The 21,138-nt window shown below is 43.1% G+C and overlaps 1 protein-coding gene across 4 annotated transcripts in view; it reads right to left on the bottom strand.

The window, feature by feature from the left end:
- The window catches only part of gigyf2 (GRB10 interacting GYF protein 2), a 50,764-nt gene that overhangs the window by 9,580 nt on the left and 20,046 nt on the right, over positions 1–21,138 (bottom strand). For 3 of the 4 annotated variants that reach the window (XM_062480793.1, XM_062480796.1, XM_062480794.1), the window contains exons 14-24: positions 15,482–15,638; positions 15,071–15,237; positions 14,743–14,837; positions 14,213–14,341; positions 14,010–14,134; positions 11,427–11,527; positions 11,042–11,182; positions 10,735–10,890; positions 10,385–10,621; positions 9,907–10,035; positions 9,473–9,709 (exon numbers count right to left, since the gene is read on the bottom strand). In XM_062480793.1, coding sequence (XP_062336777.1) covers positions 9,473–9,709; positions 9,907–10,035; positions 10,385–10,621; positions 10,735–10,890; positions 11,042–11,182; positions 11,427–11,527; positions 14,010–14,134; positions 14,213–14,341; positions 14,743–14,837; positions 15,071–15,237; positions 15,482–15,638 — 1,674 coding nt within the window. The remainder of the gene's footprint in view (positions 1–9,472; positions 9,710–9,906; positions 10,036–10,384; positions 10,622–10,734; positions 10,891–11,041; positions 11,183–11,426; positions 11,528–14,009; positions 14,135–14,212; positions 14,342–14,742; positions 14,838–15,070; positions 15,238–15,481; positions 15,639–21,138) is intronic. The other variant, XM_062480795.1, reaches the window with a different exon arrangement.

Below are 21,138 nucleotides of genomic sequence, written 5' to 3'. Positions count from 1 at the left end.
ACTGCACGACATGGGCTCTCACAGCCTCTCTTTGGGAAAGCATGCCCTAGTGGGCACATTGTAGGGGAGACTGTTGGACACAGCATCTAATCGTCTTCTTTGGAAAGGGCACCATTAGACACATGTAAAGGCAGCATAAAGGGCACTTCATAACAGCACCCTTTTCCACTGGAAGTAAGGGCACGGGAACAGTCAAAATACTGCATTACATTTTCTCTACTATAAAGGAAGTCATGAAGACATGTTTTGAAATTTATAGCGTTTTAGAAACGCTTTTTCAACCCTGGGGGCACCAGGAAGTCACCCCCTGAGTCTTCCAGTGAGCCTGGATACACCCATGGGGACAGTATATTGCACCTATAATATTGGGGAAGCCAGAAGGAGAGGATGAAGTAATATAGAGGCTTATCAACATATAGGCTACTTTTAACAATGAACATGCTTTATACAATTTACATTTACATTTTACATTTAGTCATTTAGCAGACGCTCTTATCCAGAGCGACTTACAGTAAGTACAGGGACATTCCCCCGAGGCAAGTAGGGTGAAGTGCCTTGCCCAAGGACACAACGTCATTTGGCAGAGCCAGCAACCTTCTGATTACTAGCCCGCTTCTCTAACCACTCAGCCACCTGACTCCCACAATTGAATAAAAAGTCTTCTTGATTCTTTGTTTCAAGATGACCTGGAAAACTGATAATATTCAGGTACTGCTTCGGAGCAAGGTATACCCTTCATATTTCCTGGCATAGTTGCCTTTGCTAAACCTTTTCAAGTCACCAACCCTGTTCAAGAATGTCCCACATGCAAAGACACACAGACAGACTGAACAGTGGTCAAGGCTTGGCTACAGTGAGTTTGCTTCCTTGTCAGTGATTCCAGCAGACTACATAGTCTAGGCCTAACTACTTACATAGACTGCAGTCTACTAGGCCACCCTCATTTCTACTATTATAGTCTATTACTTTCCTTTCTACAAAGGATGGTAGGCTGCTCTTATGTGTTCATTGCAATCCTTAAGAGTTGTGTTTTTCTATGTATATGAACTCTTCCACAGATACTGGTTAGGGAAGCATTACTTTTGTCTCTGAAGACCCTTGGGGCTGGTGGATAAACGCTCTTTGTATAATCTGAGCACCTTCATCCACCACAAGGTTGTCAAAGAACGGATACGCCATAATTGATTGTAACTTGTCTAGACGCTCTGCTTAGTTTCTAAGGCCTTATTTTATGTCAATTAACCAATGGCTTTTGAAAACAGTTACAGTGATATTATTTCTTAACTTGTTTATTTAAATTAATATATTTTTTGGAGATGAAGTAAACAAGTAAATCATTCATGTCTGAATTTACGTTTCCGAACACGGACTAAAGTGCTTTGAGCGCAGGAATTTACTCGACAGAACTGATTCTGTTTCTTGAAATTATTTGCAACACATTTGAGTTTAGTTTGACTTTTAGCCTGACACGGATTAGGCTAGTTCCGAAGTATAAGTTACCTTGGTTACGTAGCTAGAACTAGAATAAGCCACCTTAATGGAATGGAACTCTCGCTAAAGTAAGTGAGACTTGGCGAAATAAGTCTCGCTTTTCCTTAATCGACGTTGATGGAACACCCCCCCCTGGTCTTTGGTCAGATGTGTATATATTGACCATTTTAGAGCTAAATACTCTTGCCAGAGCCTGGAATCGAACCCGTGTTTTGAGTGACTTTGCATGGGTCTCCATCAGGTCAACACATTTGGATTCAAGTTCAAGTAATGCCACTGCATTTCACAGTAAAAACTGTAGTTTATATCAAGTGTAGATGGAAAAAGCTTCATTTTTCACAACTGACATGGACCCTTCACTTTTACAGGTCTGGAGGGTCATGCAGAGGCCTGCTCAACAGAGTACAACAGAGGATGCTGAGCGTAACAGAGGATGCAACAGAGGATGGTGAGAGCAACACAGACCCCTTGCTGGACTACCCCTCTCTAGCTGGACAGCTTCTCTTCAGCCCTGACCCCAGGACAGCTTCATCCAGCTGGCCTGCCCTGCCTGTAGGCCCTGCTTGCCCCTGCCTGCCAGCCCTCCAGAGACAGTCACCCCACAGACACAGTAGCTCTGCAGACTGCTTTTTTTAGAACATTGATGAAAAAGGACAAACCAACATTTTTTTACTTTGATGAGTCTAAATGTTTAATCCTTTCCATGTCCCAGTATGCCAAGCTGCTGACTTTAAGTGTCTTAAGTGATGAAACCAGTTCAAGTGATAGACTTTTGACCTGAATCCAATGATTATTCATCTGAATAAAAACCCCTCAAGAGAAGTACTGTTTCTTGGATGATTTGTGCTCCACATCATTTTTATTTAAGGTTTGATAAACAAGATTTTAATAAACAGACAGACAAGATGAGGTGCAAGAGTCAAACATTGACCATTGATGTTGACTTTGTTGCAAAACTGTTTAGGCACACCAACAGTAGTAAGAGCCCAGGCCCTGATAAGATCTGTGGCAAAGTACTGATCAGCACAAGACTTGTGCTGATCAGCTCTGCAATGTTTTTCAGGTTATTTTTATGAAATCTCTGGAGTTACAAAAGATTCCAGAAATCTGGAAACATTCAATTATTGTCCCTGTCGCTAAGTGTACAAACCAAAGTCCTTAAATGATTTTAGACCGGTAGCACTTACATCATTATTTATGAAGGTTTTAGAGAAAGTGGTAGGACGGGCTGTTAGGCAGCAGATCCAGGGTTCTCTGGATCCACTGCAGTTTGCTTATAGAGCTGGTAGGGGTGATGCTGCTGAACAGCTTGTATCATCACCTTGAGGGCCCACTAACTCATGCCAGACTTCTGTTTATTGATTTTCTTCTGCTTTTAACACTATTCAACCACACTTGCTAGTAGAGAAACTTATTTTTTGACTTCAATCTTGATATGAATATTATTGGATGGATCTTAGACTTTATGACAGAAAGATCAGTGTGTGAGGGTTAATGGCGTCCTTTCAGACAAGCTCCATTCATCCACTGGCTCACCCCAAGGTTGTGTACTCTCTCCTCTTCTTTATATTCTGTACACAAATAGTTGCCAGAGCAAGTTTGAGAAAAGACACATCATAAAGTTTGCAGATGACACGGTCATAGTCAGCTAGCTGAAGGGAGGAGATATGGAATATGGGCTGGTTGTCAATGACTGTGTCATGGTGTAAGGAGTTTAATCTTGAACTGAATTTCTCCAAGACCAAGGATATGATTATCGACTTCAGGAGGTCGGTGCCCATTCCCCGATTCACAACCATACTGTTCATATTGAACAGACATCAGTGTTTACTAGGAAAGATTACTGTATTTCCATCGTAAGTTTGGTCTTTAATTTCATTTGGAAGTGGTATTAAAACGTCTTAAAAAGTCTTACATTTAACTTGTTTATACCTGTAGACACCCTGTGAAGCCCCCACCCCCCACTCCAGAGACAGTTGGTGACAGAGAAGTGCAGACATTAAGTTAAACATGCCTTAAGAGTAGAGTAACAAATAGAGACTAAATGTGTAAATGGATGTTGAAACTCAGTTCTCTGAGTTGGTGCATGTCAGTTTAGGCAAAGGTAGCCTTGGGGAACAAAAAAGTCTATAGAACCCATAATGTCTGCAGCATGGATTTTTCTATACAGTGAAAATGTGACAAATTTCCCTTTTTAAATGCTTTGCAATGTTTTGGAGGAATCCGCCATTGCTGCATGCAGCTATTTTTGGTGGCCAAGCAGCGAAGCTGCAAAGCCACCTTAAGTGTTTCTACCTATTCTTATTATTATTGGGTGTGCTTTGCCTTCGGCAAGGGCACAACCTTTGTTCTCTCACATATATATATTATTGGCTGTGCTTTGCCTTCGGCAAGGGCACAACCATTGTTCTTTCACATATACACCACCGTTTAAAAGTTTGGGGTCACTTAAAAATGTCCTTATTTTTCAAAGAAAAGCACTGTTTTATTCAATGAAGATAATGTTACATTAATCAGAAATACACTATACATTGTTAATTTGGTAAATGACTATTCTAGGTGGAAACATCTGGTTTTTAATGAAATATCTACATAGTTGTATAGAGGCCCATTTCCAGCAACTATTACTGTATGTGTTCGAATTATACATTTTGTTTGCTAATTGCCTTAGAAGACTAATGGATGATTAGAAGGATTAGAATTAGAATGCCAAAGGTCTGCAATGTTGTAATTGCTGCAAATGGAGCATTATTTGACGAAAGCAAAGTTTGAAGAACAAAATTTATATTTCAAATAAAAATAATTATTTTTAATAATAATAATTAACCTTATAAATGTCTTGACTATATTTTCTATTCATTTTGAAAGTTATTTGATAAATAAAAGTGTGAGTTTTCATGGAAAACACGAAATTGTCTGGGTGACCCCAAACATTTGAATGGTAGTGTATATTATTGTTATTATTATTCTTTTTGCCCCCCTAAAACTCAGTCAATATTTGGCCTACATAGACAACTTAGGTGTCAAAAGTTTCGTCTTGGTAGCGATTGAGTTGCTTGTATTTTATTTACGTTCCGTTGCATGGTATAAGTTGAAATTACGTTTTAGTGGCGAAAAGTGAAGCTAACGGTGGCTAACTTGCTAGCCACAGTCACTGACGCTACTAACGTCATAACGTCACGAAAACACGCGTGATACCTCTAGCAGAACATTAGCAGAGAATGTCTAATAAACATTAGTCTCATTAGTTTAGCAGCTCGTTAACTTCTGGGAGATAGCTAGGCTAACTATAGCTTTACTGCAAGGCAGCTGTAGAAACGCCACAAGCAAAGAGGCCAGGGTGATAATAACTATTTACTCATTTTACTTTGTGATATGAAACACAATTGTGAAGTGTAATGTACAATATAAGCTGATATTATTAAGGAAGTACATCTACTTTCGGAAACAGTAGTTTACTATTTCACTGAAGCATTAGCATCATGACATTAGCCTCTGTTGCCCGGGCAACACATACTACAGCGGTCGTTAAAATAAACATTCCTCACAAATACATTTTCGTTGTAGGATTTATTATGACATTAGATTACAAGTAAACGATTTGTTGGTGAAATTATCATTACCTGTGGTTTCAAACCAGTGTAGCTCACTGCAACGCTGTTGCCTACGCGAGACACACTAGCTAACAAAAACATCTCCAAAGCTGTTTAGAAAGTCAAACGGCGCCAGAACATGTTCGGTACTCCTCTTACTTAAATCAAAAGTCTTTCAATATGTAAAACTATCTGACTACTAATCTGAACTTCATTGCCACAGCCTAAACTTTGTCAACCTGTCATGAAAATAATTCATTTCAGCCCAAATAAATGTCAAGCTTATTTACGTTTTTGGGGGGCATATTTTCAGTTAGCAGATGGTACTGTTTCAATCGAACCCTAACCCTTCGCGATTCCATCGAATACTGCCGGTGACAATGATGTTACTTATAATAGCTTGTTTCAAGGGGGTTCAGCTTGTTTCAAAGGTGGTTCTTAATGAATGAATGCAATATGAGTGGGCTAAATGCTTGACAATATCACTACTGTAGAACGGAAAAACTTAAGGTGACGTTTAAGTCATATAGGTTAGGTTCATTCTACATTTACATTGTCATTTAGAAGACGCCCGTATCCAGAGCAAATTACAGTAAGTACAGCAACATGCTACACTTCAGTTTTTGTATTTTCAATTGTACATGAGCAGCAACAAATGTAGGCTGTGCTTTTAAATCTATGCAATCTTCATAAATAATAAGTAGGCATTTTTATATCAAATATACAGAAATTACAGTTAATAAACGGACCCATCTGCAACCGATGCAAGCAAGCACACCCTACAATTTCCCCAGAAATTGTACCCTCTCTAGTTATTATTATTACACATCTTCCATGGGAGTCTATGGCAGCCCCTAGAACCGTATGGTCAGAAGTTGTGAAATTTGGCACACTCTTTGGGGCCAGTCCCCTCATCAATTTCACCAAGTTTCATGTCTACCATTCCAACCATCTAGCGCCACCAATGGGTCAAAATTGAAGGTGTGTTTACACACGTTACTTTTGAACCATATGCCGCATTTTCCAAAATGAGGTATCGATGGATTCCCTGGATCAAGATCATACCCAGTTATATAGATTCTAAGCCATTTTAAATGTTAAGGAAAAGCGTTTTTTCGCTACTCCTCCTACAATTCTTGTAGAATCTTCTTCAAAATTGCCACAGATGATCTTCAGACCAAGCCTCACTAAAGTTAGCCCATGGCGTTTTGATTTTCGCAACCGTTTGTTAGTTACAGCCAATCAAATTGATGTGGCCGAATTGATGTGGCCGCCATTTTGAATTCAACGTTTTTTCGCTACCTCTCCTATAAAGTACCTCTCCTTTTGACTAGAACTGCCAATCAAAGTCGTCAACCAAGCCACCATAAAAGTAGTGAGGTCATATCTCAGCACCTCTTTACTGCATTGACACCAAATGTGGTATAGGGACTAGGGGACCCTGTTCTAAAGAGGTCCAAAATAGGTCATGCCATTTCACCTCTAGGTGGCACTGCAATAAGCAAAGATTTGGCACCAATTATCTTCAGATCAAGCCTCACAAACGTTTTCACATGGTTTTTGATTTTCAAAACGTTTTTTCCGGTAAAGCTGATAAAAGTCGGCAATGGAGCCGCCAAAACAGGAAGTGAGATCATATCTCAGGAAATATTTGCTGAATTGACATCAACCGTGGTACAGGTGCTCGGGACCCTGTTCCAAAGAGGTCCACAAAAGGTTGTGTCATCTAACCGCTAGGGGGCGATCCCGTGTCTGACACATGTTAACATGTGATACCAGCTGAATTGATGCGGCCGCCATTTTGAATGAATGAATAAAACATTTTTTCCCTACTCCTACAAAATGTATCCAATATTCACCAAATTTGGCACAGATTATCTTCAGACCACAATCACATTGACATGTCAAAACAGGACTGAATTACAGCTGTTTAAACTTGGGCCAAATCTGACAACCGCTTGCCACACAAAAAACTGCTTATATTTTTACACAGTAACTGAACACAGTAATTTCAAGCACTGAGAATAGCTCACTAGGATAAGTTGGTGTCCTGGCAAGCGCAACATAAGAGGTTCGAATCCAGCCAAAGCCAACAAGCCTGTCATGTCACTGGTTATATGTTTACACTATCAAACCTCACCTCACTCCATCAAAATTATTTTAGATTTTCAAAAGCGTTTCTCTGGTACAGCCAATCGAAAACGGCAGCAGAGCCGCCAAACAGAAAGTTGAGACGTATCTCAGCACATCTTTGATGGATTCACACCAAACTTGCTGCGTCGAAAGTTTCTTCTGGGTCATCTGACCTGCTTGGCCACCCCATTGCTACTTGCAGCTATATTTATCATTATTATTTTCCCACCCCTAAAAAAACGGAATATTTGCACTACATAAACAATGTATTGGTCCGAATTGCGTTGCTTGTATTCGCGTGAACGTTCCGTTTGACGGTTTAGGTAACGCTGGTGAACTAGCTAGCCACAGTCAGAAAAGTTGCGAACACACACGACTACCTATAGTAGAACATTAGTTTAGCAGCTTGTTAACTTCTGGGAGAGAGCTACCTACCTAAAACAGAAAGGAAACACCATAGGCAAAGAGGCCAGGGTGATAACTACTAACTCATTTAACATTGTGATAAAAAAAACTATTGTGAAATGTACAATATGATATACGCTGATATTAAGCTAGTACATTTACTTTCGGAAACAGTAGTCTGCTATTTCACTGAGGCGTTAGCATCATGACATTAGCCTCTGTTGCCCGACACGTACGACAGCGGTCTGTGATACATCTGTTTTCAATCCTTAAAATAAACATTTCTCACAAATAAATGGACACAAATAAATAGGACTTATTATGACATTAGATTACAAGTCAACGATTTGTTGGTGAAATGATCATTACCTGTGGTTTTAAACCAGTGAGGCTCACTGCAACGCTGTACGCGACACACTGATAAGAAAAACAATTCCGCCGCGGTTTAACCTAAACTTTAGGAAGCCAAACAGCAACAGAACATTTTCAGCAATCCCCTTACTTAAATAAAAAAATCCAAGATTGTTTTTTCAATTGGTGAAACTGACTACTAACCTAAACTTCAATGCCACAGCCTAAACTTTATGTCATTCTGTTCACGAAGGTCTCCTCTACAGGCTGTAAAAACAATTTAAGTAAAAAAAACACACCCATCTGCAACGGACGCAAGCACACCTCACAATTTCCCCAGGAATTGTACCCTCTAGTTCAGTGGTTCTCAACCCTGGTCCTCAAGTACCCCTGTCCTGCATGTTTTAGATATTTCCCTGTTCCAACACACCTGATTCACATGAATGGTCGTTAGCAGGCTTCTGCATAACTAGATAACGACCCATTCATTTGAATCAGGTGTGTTGGAGCAGGAAAACCTCTAAATCATGCAGGACAGGGGTACTTGAGGACCAGGGTTGAGAAACACTGCTCTAGTTAATCTTCTTCGAATCTTCTTCTCCCATTTTGGACAGCCCTTAGAACCGTATGGTAAAAAGTTGTGAAATTTGGCACACTCCTTAAGGACAGTCCCCTCTTTAAAGGGGTTATCGACTGCAAAACCGAGTTTACCTTGTCATAGTTGAATAACGACAGTTCGGTGGGTAAAATGGACATACAGTGAACCTCAAAGTCCATTGACACCCCTTTCCTATGCAAATCTCACAATTTGAAACTGTTGGTTTCAAAAAATCCTCCACCCTATTTACCTTTGTCACGCCCCAAACCTCAGGGTTTGCATAGATCTCAGACTCTAGTTTAGCTACGTGCTGCTCTGTGTACTTCCACAGGAATTACGAAGAACGTTTTTCAATGATATTGAAAATGTACCACGGTCGTAAATGCAGTGTTCCAGGCTGTACAGGGAATGCTGACACTTTTCATAGTCTTCCCAAGTAACACTCGACGAGCAAGTTTGTCAATGACAAGATCCCTTCGACACTCAATGATGTTCATCAGAACCGCACGCTGCAAGTATGATTTTGTCGCTAACAGTTATTAGCAATGCTAACGTCTCCTGTATCAAGCAGGATCTATCAAATTTTTTTTCTAATGTTCCCCAGAATTGGCACAGATCATTGTCAGGGCGACCCTCACTCAAATTATAAAAAGGATTATTGATTTTCAAAACCGTTTGTTTTGCTGCCGATTTTGATTGGCTGTACCGGACAACCAAACAGGAAGTTGGTTCATATCTCAGCAACTCTTTGAGAAACCCACACCAAACTTGGTATCTCGACTCTTCTGAGGATGTCTGAAATGTTTTCTGGGTCATTTGACCTGCTTGGCCACCTTATTGCTGCTTGCCGCTATATTTCTTTTTACAATTATTCACTAAGGTTTGCTGGGATGGAACTTACAGCTCGGTTCTGGGTCCTGTTGTGCTGGGTGACTGTGGGATGGGCCTGCTGCGGCTGCTGTTCTTTCCTCTGTTTCATCTGTTGAGCCTCCTCCCTCTGGATCTCCAGCAGGGACTTGGTGGCAGCCGGCTGCTTGGTTACACATCCCCAGCCTGAAAGCTTGGCCGGGGTTTGCTGGGCCAGGAGGACGGCCTGTTGCTGCTGGAGCTTCAACAGCTCCTGCTGTTGCCGTCGCTGCTGTGAATAGCAAGAGGAGGAGAAAAGACAAGGGACTATGGAATGAAAGGACCACTAAGAATTTGGAATATGCCACTGACATGCTAAAAAAAGACCACCCCACGTTTAATTGCTCAGTCAAGAGTAAGGATAACAATTGTGACTATACATGGCCGGATACAGAGCTTAGTGTTCCAACACAGGCTATTCCTCATTACCTCCTCACGCGCCTGCTGTTCCCTCTCTTCCTCCAGTTTCTGAATCTCAGAAATCGACAGAGCATTCTGGGACTGAGAGATGAACGCTGCTGTGGCCGATTGCTGACCCCACTTGGAGGATGAGGGAAGCTAAATGGCACACAGGTGGGATGGGGAACAAGAGGATGGTTACATATGCTTTTGTGGTGTATTTCCATATATATATTCTTTCATGCTTTATTGGACAGTTTTTAAGTGAAATGTGACAGGAAAGGCAGGGAGACAAAAGGGGAAGACATGCAGGAAAGGGCCAAGGCCAGATTCAAACCCAGGCCACTGCAGTAAGACCTCAGCCTACATAGTACATGCACTTATCCGGGGAGATAATAAAATAATTGCGTATTGTCAATCCAATTATAAACTATCAAATGTACTTCAGAATGTCTTTAATCTTATTGTTGTATCATTATGAGAATGTTCCCAGTCCCCTTGTCTGCACCTTCATCTGTGCCAGCTGCTGTTGCTGCTGCTGTTGCTGCAAGCGTCTCAGGGCCTCCTGCTGTTGTTGCCTCTGTCTCTGCAGCTCCTGCTGCCGGTGAGCCTCCTGCTCTCTCCTCTTCTGCTCCTCCTGCTGTTGGCGGGCTGCTGCAGCAGCCGCCTCCTCCTCCTCGGCCCGCTTCTCTTCCTCCCGCCTTCGCATCGCCTCCAGCTCCTCCAGCTTTTTGCGCTCCTCTTCCTGGAGTGGCGAATAGGGAAGGGAGATAGAGGGAGAAAAAGTGTGGTAAGGAAGTCACTCATTCATAGAAGAACCAAGGGCTATTTTGTGACCAGCTGTGTTCTGCAGCCTACCAGTTTGTGGAGCATCTCTTCCTTTTGCTTTCTCTCCTCCTCCAGCCTTCTCTCCTCCAGTCTCTGCAGTGCCTCTTCTTGAGCAAGCCTTTCCTCCTGCTCCTTCTGTCTGCGCTGTGCCTCCTCCAGCTCCCTCTGTCTCCTCAGTGCCTCCTCCTTAGAAAAAAGTCACGTTTTCAGTCAGCTTACTGAGAAGTAAAACAGAGGACATGTTCTTGTATTGTATATGCTAGCAGTAAGCCTCTACTCTGATTTATTCTAATATAATGAAACTCTTGATGAAATTATATTCTTTTTCATCACTCACCTGTTTATGTCGTGCCAGCTCCTCCCCCTCAAGGCGTTTACGCTCCTCCTCCTGTCTAGCCCGTAGCACCTCCTCCAGACGTTTCTTCTCCTCTTCCTCCCTCTTGACCTTTATCTCAGCCTCACGCCTCTCTAGTTCCAACTGACAAAAGGTCAAATAAAATGCGACAATGAAGAACATTTTGCGTAGTTGCTCATCAAACTGCAAGTCTGCACACAAACACTTGCCCGCCATTGCTAGCAAAGTCTCTTCTCCACAAAAAGCTAAATACATTTTTAAACATTACAGCTGACAAGCCAGTCCTCTTTTCCAATAAGAAAGGCTATAGCAGTGCCAGTGTGCTGGAGGGTGTATAGGTTTGGTTGTGTGTGTGTATATGTCGTACCTTAGCAGCCTTAGCCTTCTCCAACTGTTGCATCTGTTCTATGGTGGGAGCCTGGGCCATAGAGTCAATGGGCAGGTCCCACACACTGCTGCCGTCCCACGCTGCAGAGGGATGACATATTTTCAGTGCACAGGGCTAAATAATGGGCTTTGCTAAATGCTGTGACTTAGGACAGTAAGACAAATATCCTGAAATTGATATTGCAATCATCCATCTAATAATGGCAAGAATCTGTGTGTCTGCGACCGGGCGGAGCCAGACGTTGTAAACGTTAGGAGCTTAGCCCAAACCTAGGTACTAGTATCGTTTTGATGTGAGTGATAGGGACTTCAAGTATTCGAACGAAACATTTTAGCATTCATTTGAGCGCAAAATAGTTTTTGGAGCTTTATGTAATATAAACATTTCATTGGACTCAAATTGTTATAGTTTAACTATGAATATTATTATATATAAATTGAATGTACCAGTTTTAGACCAATTTGTGCAGTGTCCCCCCTTAAGGCCGATTTATACTACTCCGACTCCGTTACGGACAGACGGACGGATTAGTTGAATTTATAGTACTCCGAAGGCTGTGGGTGCTGAAAACAATTCACCGCCAGACGAGTAGGTGACGCTGCACTACAATGCCAACTAGGTTATCAAAATTAGCCGTTTCATCAATAAAAGAAGCAGCAACTACACTGCCCATTTCTCGTCACATTTTAATTCAGATGCTGATTTACATGTACTGTTTAGCTGAAATATGAATTCTAAAAACTTACAGCAATGGCGGTCAAGGAATTCTGTTAGTCTTGTTGGTCACAGCAACCCCACCCCCGCCCCTGACGCAAGCTGTTCTTAATACGGACCAATCACAGCCAAGGAGTATCCGTAAAATTACAGACTAGCGGACGGATAGTCAGGAAAATCAGGAGGTGTACGTAGAGCTCTCCGAGGGGCTCGAAGAGGGCGTTCCCTGTGTCCGTCTCCGTGAAAACGGAGTAGTATAATTCGGCCTTTAGCCCTGAACCCTCACAGACTTGCTTGATGTCACCTAGTAAGTGATTACGTGCAAGAGGCTGAAAGGGCTCAAAATGCTATTCATTGGTTGTATCGACATTGAACGTTGTGTCATATAAAACCGAAGAGTAAAGCCCGAAAATTATGCTCTACTCCCATCTGTGCAATACCGGTTACGAGGATGCGTAAGATTGCTTGCAATGTTTGCGTAGATTGCTTGCAATATTTTTGTTAAAGCTCCGTACGGTAACTTCATGCCGTGCCTGGTGTGAATGGGTCTGTGCCAAATATTATTTCTGGTAGGCTGTACCGCGGTTACAGGATATAGTCAAAATTCAAAACGTAGGCCAAATTCATACCGGTATATTTCTTTACCGTTCATATCGCCCACCCCTACATAAAGGGTTCAAAATGTCTGCGAAAGAGCCCTCGCACACTTGACGATTTAACTGTGGGACAGCCCTAAAGGCCGAAATATGCTTCTGCGTCTCCGTTTACGGATGGGCGGGCGCACGGATACGCACGGATAGACTTCGTTTATGGTTCTCCGTAGGCTGTGGGTGCTGAAAACAATTCACCGCCAGAAGAGTAGGTGGCGCAACGTTTTTTTGTAAGTCGTCGTCGAGTGTTTATTTACCTAGGTTATCGAGAAGTCGGAGCAAATTTACAAATTAGCCGTTTCATCAATAAAATACGCACATTTTCAGCAACTACACTGCCCATTTCTCGTCACATTTTAATTCAGATGCTGATTTACATGTACTGTTTAGCTGAAATATGAATTCTAAAAACTTACAGCAATGGTGGTCAAAGGATTCTGTTCGACCTGTTTATCACGGCAACCCCGCCCCTGACGCAAGCGGTTCTTAATACTGACCAATCACAGCCAAGGGGGTCTCCGTACCTCTCCGAAATTACGACGGATAGTTAGAAAATTCAGTAGGTGCACGTCGAGCTCTCCGGGGCTCTCCGAGGGCTGACAGAGCTCTTAGAGGGCGTTCCACGGAGACGAAGGCGTTCCCATGTGTCCGTTTTTCGAAAAACGCAGAAGCATATATCGGCCTTAAGCCCTCAAAGTGAGGGTCGACATTGGGATTGGGCCTAACCGTTCGTAAACTCCGGATTCATTCTCTGTCCGTCTTCTCTGAGTGAAAAAGAAGCTCGTCCCGCACATCAATTCAGAGCACGGAGAGAGGGGGCTATTCACAGACGGGTCCATTGTAGTGAGAGAGAGGCAAGAAGGGTCCGAGCGAATCAATGCACTGCACACAGCTCTACAATGATTTTTTGATGTTAACAATGATGAACATGAACATAAAATGATGTTAACAGTAAAAAACAAATGTATCAATTTGTGCACATTTTGTGTTCCATACCCTCCACTGGAAGTGTAAAACTGTCCAGCCAAAGCAGTCTCTTTTTCATTGATTACATGTGAGAAGTGAACATGGTGGGGCACATACATATTCCTCCTCTACAGTGAGAGCAACACTTCTTTTCAGTCATGTCGAATTATACCTGTATCCTATTAACGTAAAGACTTGTGTAATGGACTTAACTGTGAAGGCTGACACTCACCATTGGGCTGGAGGTTGAGTGTGCAGGAGGGTTGCGTGGATGGGTTTTGCATTTCCCAAACAGAACCGGAGGAGTCCGGTACTGACACAGACCGTGTGACTGTAGGTTGGAGGCTTTCAGAGGTTCTGTCCCATAGGAGAGTAAATCACATTTAAAAATGGGTGTTTACATTGGGGGAAAAAAAGTGCATGTGTGAAACCGACCTCATCTTAAGGGCCTGGTATTGCTGCAGAAGCAGGTTGATCTGCTGTTGCTGTTGCTGCTGCTGCTGAAGAGGAGCTGAGCTGAGAGCTGCAGCCTTCTGCTGGGCCAAGGCCTGGGCATACTGCTGCCTGAGGGATGAACCAGAAAAAGAGGAAGGACCGGGAAATAAAAATGAACAGGAATAAGTCTCCAATTCGCACGCATTAGGTTATGGTAAAGCAAAGTGTCTCTTAAACATCACACAAATTGATCCTCATATACAGTGCCTATAAAAGTATTCATCTCCAATGGACTTTCATGTTTTGTTGTTTTACAACATTGAATCACAATGGATTTAGTTAAGCTTTTTTGACACTGAACAGAAATACTCTAATTTTAAAATTAATCTCTACAAACCGATCTAAATTACTGAAAAATGTAAACAAAACATACATACAAAAGAAACAATACATGAGTTTAGAGATGGAGTTAAAGTAACAAATGCTTAGTCATGTGTGTGTACACACATACAGAACATTTGTGGACCAACCTGAGGAGATACTGGTACTGAAGCTGCTGTAACTGGTAGAGGTTTAGGGCAGTGAGCTCCTGCTGCCTTTTCAACCTCTCCTGATCCCCATCACCCTGCGAGTGCGGGCACATTCACACGCACGAGAAAGTGAAACATACAGCAAATTAGAGTGTTAGCGAGAAAGCCAAAGTGAAACGTCTAAATCCAAAAAGTTCCTTTTTTGAAGAGGGAAATTTATTCTACAATCGTTGAGTACCTTTTTAAGACTATTCTAAAAGTAAGTAATATTGGACAAAACTGAGGTCTAGTCAGTTGGAGTGAACCACAAGGACCACCGTTACTGTACCTGCAGGGGAGGTGGCGCAGGGCCCAAGGCAAAGGGTACCCTACCCCACATCTTAATGATTTCTCCCAGGGGCTGAAATACCTCATCACAGCCCCTTTTCACAAGAAGGGTCATGGTGAAATAGCCTGCCTGAAACCACTCACTCATCTCCTGGTTACTGAATGGCCCTGTGGACACACAACAATAAAAGACATCTATGACACAGTAATGGGTGCAAGGTTTAGCTCAGTGGTTAGAGCATTGGATCGTGCTTGGAGATCAAGGTCACAGGTTCAAAATCCCATCGTCACACTAGATGAAGGCTAAATGTGACAGCTAAATAAATACATTATTATTATTATTGTAATAATCAAATGCAAAACACAAATTATGCCAGTCCACTTCAACAAACTTTCCCTTCATCAGGCTCACCCTGCATCTCTCCCTGGGGGTCTTTATAGAACCACTTGAGTGCAGCCTCATGGGTGAGGGGCAGGCCTGCAGGCTTGGCTCTCTCCAAGGTCTTGCCAGCCAGCCTGTCATCCTCCACAGCACCCTCCTGCAGGTATGCCACCATTTTCTCAGCCTCCTGGAGAAACATAGCAAAGAGGGAAGATCAGTCAAAATGTATCAAGATGTATCAATGAAGTTGATTACTTTACTTAGCCAAATATACACTATTTTCAACAGTATGAACCAGTGGCAATTTCATCTCAGCACCCTTTTATTTTTTTTATTTTTTTTTAAATGAATTATTATGAATTATTTATATCTTAAATAAGTTTCAGTGCTCTAACGTGTTAAAACAATGTTTATTTATTGTTGACACATCATTATCGTTTCATTTGGTGCTGGTAGTTCATGAAGAAAAGGACTTCATTTTTTCATTCATTCAAGATTTTGCATAATAATAAATAAATGTATTAATTGTTATCCAGTGAAATTAGAGATTTATTAGCAAGGGGGTTTAACACTTTTGGCACTGTATCTATGTCACGTTCTCATTGGGGGCTGAGCCCCCCTAAAGGTCTGATCCTAGAATCACCCCTGGTATGAACCAAACAACCTTTGATAAACAGTCGAGAGTATGATCCCAAGATTTCACTGAAGAGAACAATGGGATGATTACCACCTACATACCAAGGGATGGTTACTGTAACCCGGTATTAAATTATGAAAGACCGTAGTATCGATAAGCTCTGACGCTATCGGTTCTGCTTTCAGTACTAGAGAATTAAGAAAATATATTTAGGGTTCCTCCGGTAGGAGGGAACCTATTGTTTGTGTTAGTATTTAGGGTTCCTCCGGTAGGAGGGAACCTATTGTTTTTGTTAGTATTCCTTTTATTCTTATTTTTCCTCTTCTCCGCTTAATGGCTCAATAGCTCAAAAAGTTTTTTTTTTTCTTTTTTTCAGATTTGGCCCAATGATACAACAGTACAACAGATACACTACTCCCAGACGTCTAGTGGCCCACCTACACCCATAGGTGGCGCTATAAGCCACGCCCAAAGTCTACGTGATTTCCCCAGCGCCCCATGTCCCAAAGCTGACCAAAGCTAATACTCTGGAGATTTTATGAAAAGAAAGGGCAGAGTTGGTGTGTCGCAGAGAGGATAGAGAGACTGACATGTAACCTAATGTGCATAAGTTCAAATCCCCATCCAGCCTATTGTTGCTGGCCAAACATGAAGTAGTTTTGCTCTCTTGTTGTCCAACTCTCGATCTTCTACAATGTATATTTTTATCATATTTTGCGGAGGACCCCGCATCGCTGCTTGCAGCTATATTTCATATTAATTATTGTTAAATAAATGTTATCTTCTACATTTTCTCTCACCAAACATTACTAATAATATTAAGACATTCGTCTACATTTTTGTTATTTGCAATCCAGAAGCACTGTCTGTCTCACACAGCAACAAGCGCGCAGTCATACACACACACACAATTCGAAAGCTCCAGCTTAATATAGTGACGCTGGCGGAGAGAATCTAACGCTCCAAAGTGTGGTTACACTTCACTAGGATAGAAGTGTACGGGGTGGGGGGTGCTGGTGTTTCTGGTTTTAACTAACTTTTATAACTGGAGACAACTATAGCTCGAGACTACGCCTCGTCCATTAATTGTATATAGCGGGTCTGTTCTCAATTTGTTTTGTTTTAATTAAAAAACTAAACACAAAGTACCGATAAGAATACCCATAAAGTACTGGATCAATAAGCAGTATCGGTAACAGTAGTAATACCGTTAAAACCTTAACTGTACCCATCCCTATACATTAGGGGTGGAACGGTACATGTATTCGTCTCAAATTACACGGTATAAAAATAAATAAAGTTCAAGCCAAAATTCATACGTAAAATGTTTTATTAAATCATTTTATTTAATAAACTTGTATTTATATTTTTACTGTTTATTCTTGTGATTTATATATGCAATATGTGTGTTATTCCAATTGTTCAGACGTTACGATGACAAATGTAGCAGTTACGCATAATCAAATACAAATACATTTGTAAAATAAGCAGTGCTTTTACTGTCCGTTCACTGCGGACGACAAGCAAAAAACTCCCTTGCGCACTTCGATCCTGTATTCTTCAACATGTACGTTGAAAAGCACAACTCGGCTATGCCTTTGCACATAAATGTTATGCCAGTAATCACCTACGTTACGTATCAAACATGGACCATTTAAAATCGAGATATTACTGGACATTTGCGCAGCTAACGTCATTACACGTAAGCGTAATCCCCGCAAAATTCAAGTCAAAATGACAGGAGTGGTGTCTGCTGAGTTAAGGAATTTCTCCAAGCTCAAAAAATTAGGTAATCTGGGTTTCATAACTCAGTGCCTATTTACATTTATTCATTTAGCAGACGCTTTTATCCAAAGCGACTTTCAAGAGAGAGCTTTGCAAAGTGCATAGGTCACTGATAATAACAACAAAAACATTGCGGGTAGCCAAAACATGAAGCACATATTGTGAACAACCAAAATAAGTGCCAAAGGGAAGAACCCCAAAAGCATGTAGTTAAACAAGTTACAATTAAACAACATGAATCGCTATAAGTGCAAGTGTACCTGTAGAAAAGCAAGCAACAGTAAAAAAAATATTTCAACAATTTAAATCAGTTACCACTAACCAACAAGAGCAGCAAGACTAAGCCAGAGTCATTGTGATCCTTGAGGATACTTGTATTCAAGGCGGCGCCGATGAAGGCTGCCTCGGTCGTTAGGTGCCCTCTTTTTTGTCTTGTTTTGTCTGTTAATTCAGTGTTCTGCCAAGATTTCCGAGGTTCTCTAACAAGAGAAGCACTTTTCTGCTTCCAGCGGCAGAATTAGTGGGAATTATAGTTAAAGCCACCCTCGGCTTTGTCCTAGCAGCGAAGCGTCGTAGGAGAGGCAAACGAACCGGTGCTCTGGTGCTACTCCGTCGGCGTGGGGCACGCACAGCATTACCGGGGATATTTCTCTCCAACGTGTGTTAACTGAGCAACAAACTGGACGAACTTCAGCTTCTGGTGTGGAAAAACAGAGACTTTCATTCATCTTCCGTTTTGTGCTTTACGGAGACATGGCTGAGTGAACTGATCCCAGACTGCGCTACAGCTAGAAGGTTTCAAACTGCTGAGAGCGGATCGTGACCCTGTGCTCTCTGGCAAAATGAAAGGCGGTGGTATTTGTTTTTACATTAACAGTGGCTGGTGTGAAGATGTGACAGTGATTCTGCAGCACTGTTCTCCTGATCTGGAATCATTTTTTATTAACTGTAGATCTTTTTACTCGCCACGAGAGTTTGCATCATTCTTTCTGGTTGGCGTCTACATGCCTCCGCAGGCTAGCGTCAACGAGGCTCAACGTGTGCTCGCCAGCCAGATACTGAGTGTGGAGCATGAAAATCCGGATTCCTTGGTTATTGTGCTAGGCGACTTTAACAAAGGCAATCTCACTCAAGATCTCCCAAAATATAGACAATTCATCAAATGCCCTACCAGAGAAGGAAACACCCTTGGATCACTGCTAGTCTACAATCAGCAAAGCATACCATGCAGTCCCCCGAGCAGCACTGGGTCACTCTGACCACGCCATGGTCCACCTGATTCCTGCATACAGGCAGAAGCTAAAGCGCTGTAAGCCTGCTGTGAGGACAGCAAAACAGTGGACCAGTGAAGCTATGGAGGATCTGCGGGCGTGCCTGGACTGCACTGACTGGGACATGTTCACGACTGCTACCAATAGTCTGGATGAGCTCACAGAGGCTGTGACATCATACATCATCTTCTGTGAGGACTGCTGTATACCAACACGCACCAGGGTGAGCTACAACAACGACAAACCCTGGTTTACAGCTAAACTCAGAAGGTTGAGGTCAGCGAGAGAGGTCGCGTTTAGGATTGGGGACAAAGACAGTTTCAAGGAGTCGAAGAACAGGTTTAGCAAGGCGGTGAAGGAGGCTAAACGACTGTACTCAGAGAGACTAAAACACCAATTCTCTGCAAACGACTCTGCTTCTGTCTGGAGGACTCAGGCAGATTACCAACTACAAGCCCAGAGCCCCCCACTCCACTAACAACTCCCGCCTGGCCAACGACCTGAATGAGTTCTACTGCAGATTTGAAAGACAATTGGACAGTCCTGAACTACCCCTTCCCACCCAGGAGGCCTCCCACCTCCCCCCCTCTACAGTGACGACTCTCTCCATTCAGGAGGGTGAAGTTCACAGAATTTTCAAGAGGCAGAATCCCTGCAAAGCAGCTGGGCCGGACTCTGTCTCTCCAGCCACCCTCAAGCACTGCGCTGACCAGCTGTCTCCGGTGTTTACCTACATCTTTAACACCTCCCTTGAGACATGCCATGTGCCAGCCTGTCTCAAGTCCGCCACCATCATCCCTGTGCCCAAAAAGCCAAGGCCAACAGGACATAATGAGTACAGACCCGTCGCCCTGACCTCTGTGGTAACGAAGTCTTTCGAGCGCCTGGTGCTGGCACACCGTAAATCCATCACAGACCCTCTGCTGGACCCCCTGCAGTTTGCTTACAGAGCCAACAGGTCTGTGGAAGATGCAGTTAACATGGCCCTCCACTTCACCCTACAGCACCTGGACTCCCCAGCATCCTATGCCAGGATCCTGTTTGTGGACTTCAGCTCTGCCTTCAATACCATCATCCCCGCCCTGCTTCTGGACAAGCTCTCCTAGCTGAACGTGCCCGACTCCACCTGCAGGTGGATCACAGACTTCCTGTCTGACAGGAAGCAGTGCGTTAAGCTGGGAACACAAGTCTCTGACTCCCGGTCCATCAGCAACGGATCACCTCAGGGTTGCGTCCTTTCTCCTCTGCTCTTCTCCCTGTACACCAACAGCTGCACCTCCAGTCATCCGTCTGTCAAACTCCTGAAGTTTGCGGACGACACCACCCTTATTGGGCTCATCTCTGGTGGAGACGAGTCTGATTATAGGTGGAAAGCGGCCAACCTGGTGACCTGGTGCAGCCAGAACAACTTAGAGCTCAATGCTCTTATGACAGTGGAGATGGTTGTGGACTTCAGGAAGAACACAGCCCCACTCACCCCCATCACCCTGTGTGACTCCCCAGTCAACACTGTGGAGTCCTTCCGCTTCCTGGGCACTATCCTCTCCCAGGACCTCAAGTGGGAACTGAACATCAGCTCCCTCATCAAGAAAGCACAACAGAGGATGTACTTCCTTCCTTCGGCAGCTGAAGAAGTTCAACCTGCCAAAGACAATGATGGTGCACTTCTACTCAGCCATCATTGAGTCCATCCTCACCTCCCCCATCACCGTCTGGTACGCTGCTGCCACTGCCAAGGAAAAGAGCAGGCTGCAGCGTATCATCCGCACTGCTGAGAAGGTGATTGGCTGCAATCTGCCTACCCTCGAGGACCTGCACACCTCGAGGACCCTGAGGCGATTGTGGCCGACTCCTCCCACCCTGGACACTCCCTGTTTCAGTCACTCCCCTCCGGCAGAAGGCTGCGGTCCATCAGGACCAATACCTCACGCCACAAAAACAGTTTCTTCCCTTCCGCTGTTGGCCTCTTCAACAAGGCCAAGGGACCACACTGA

The sequence above is a fragment of the Osmerus eperlanus genome, chromosome 16 (genome assembly GCF_963692335.1).
Source record: "Osmerus eperlanus chromosome 16, fOsmEpe2.1, whole genome shotgun sequence".
NCBI lineage: Eukaryota > Metazoa > Chordata > Actinopteri > Osmeriformes > Osmeridae > Osmerus > Osmerus eperlanus.
Note: the sequence above shows the minus strand (reverse complement) of the source record. Positions and strands in the feature narration are given on the sequence as shown.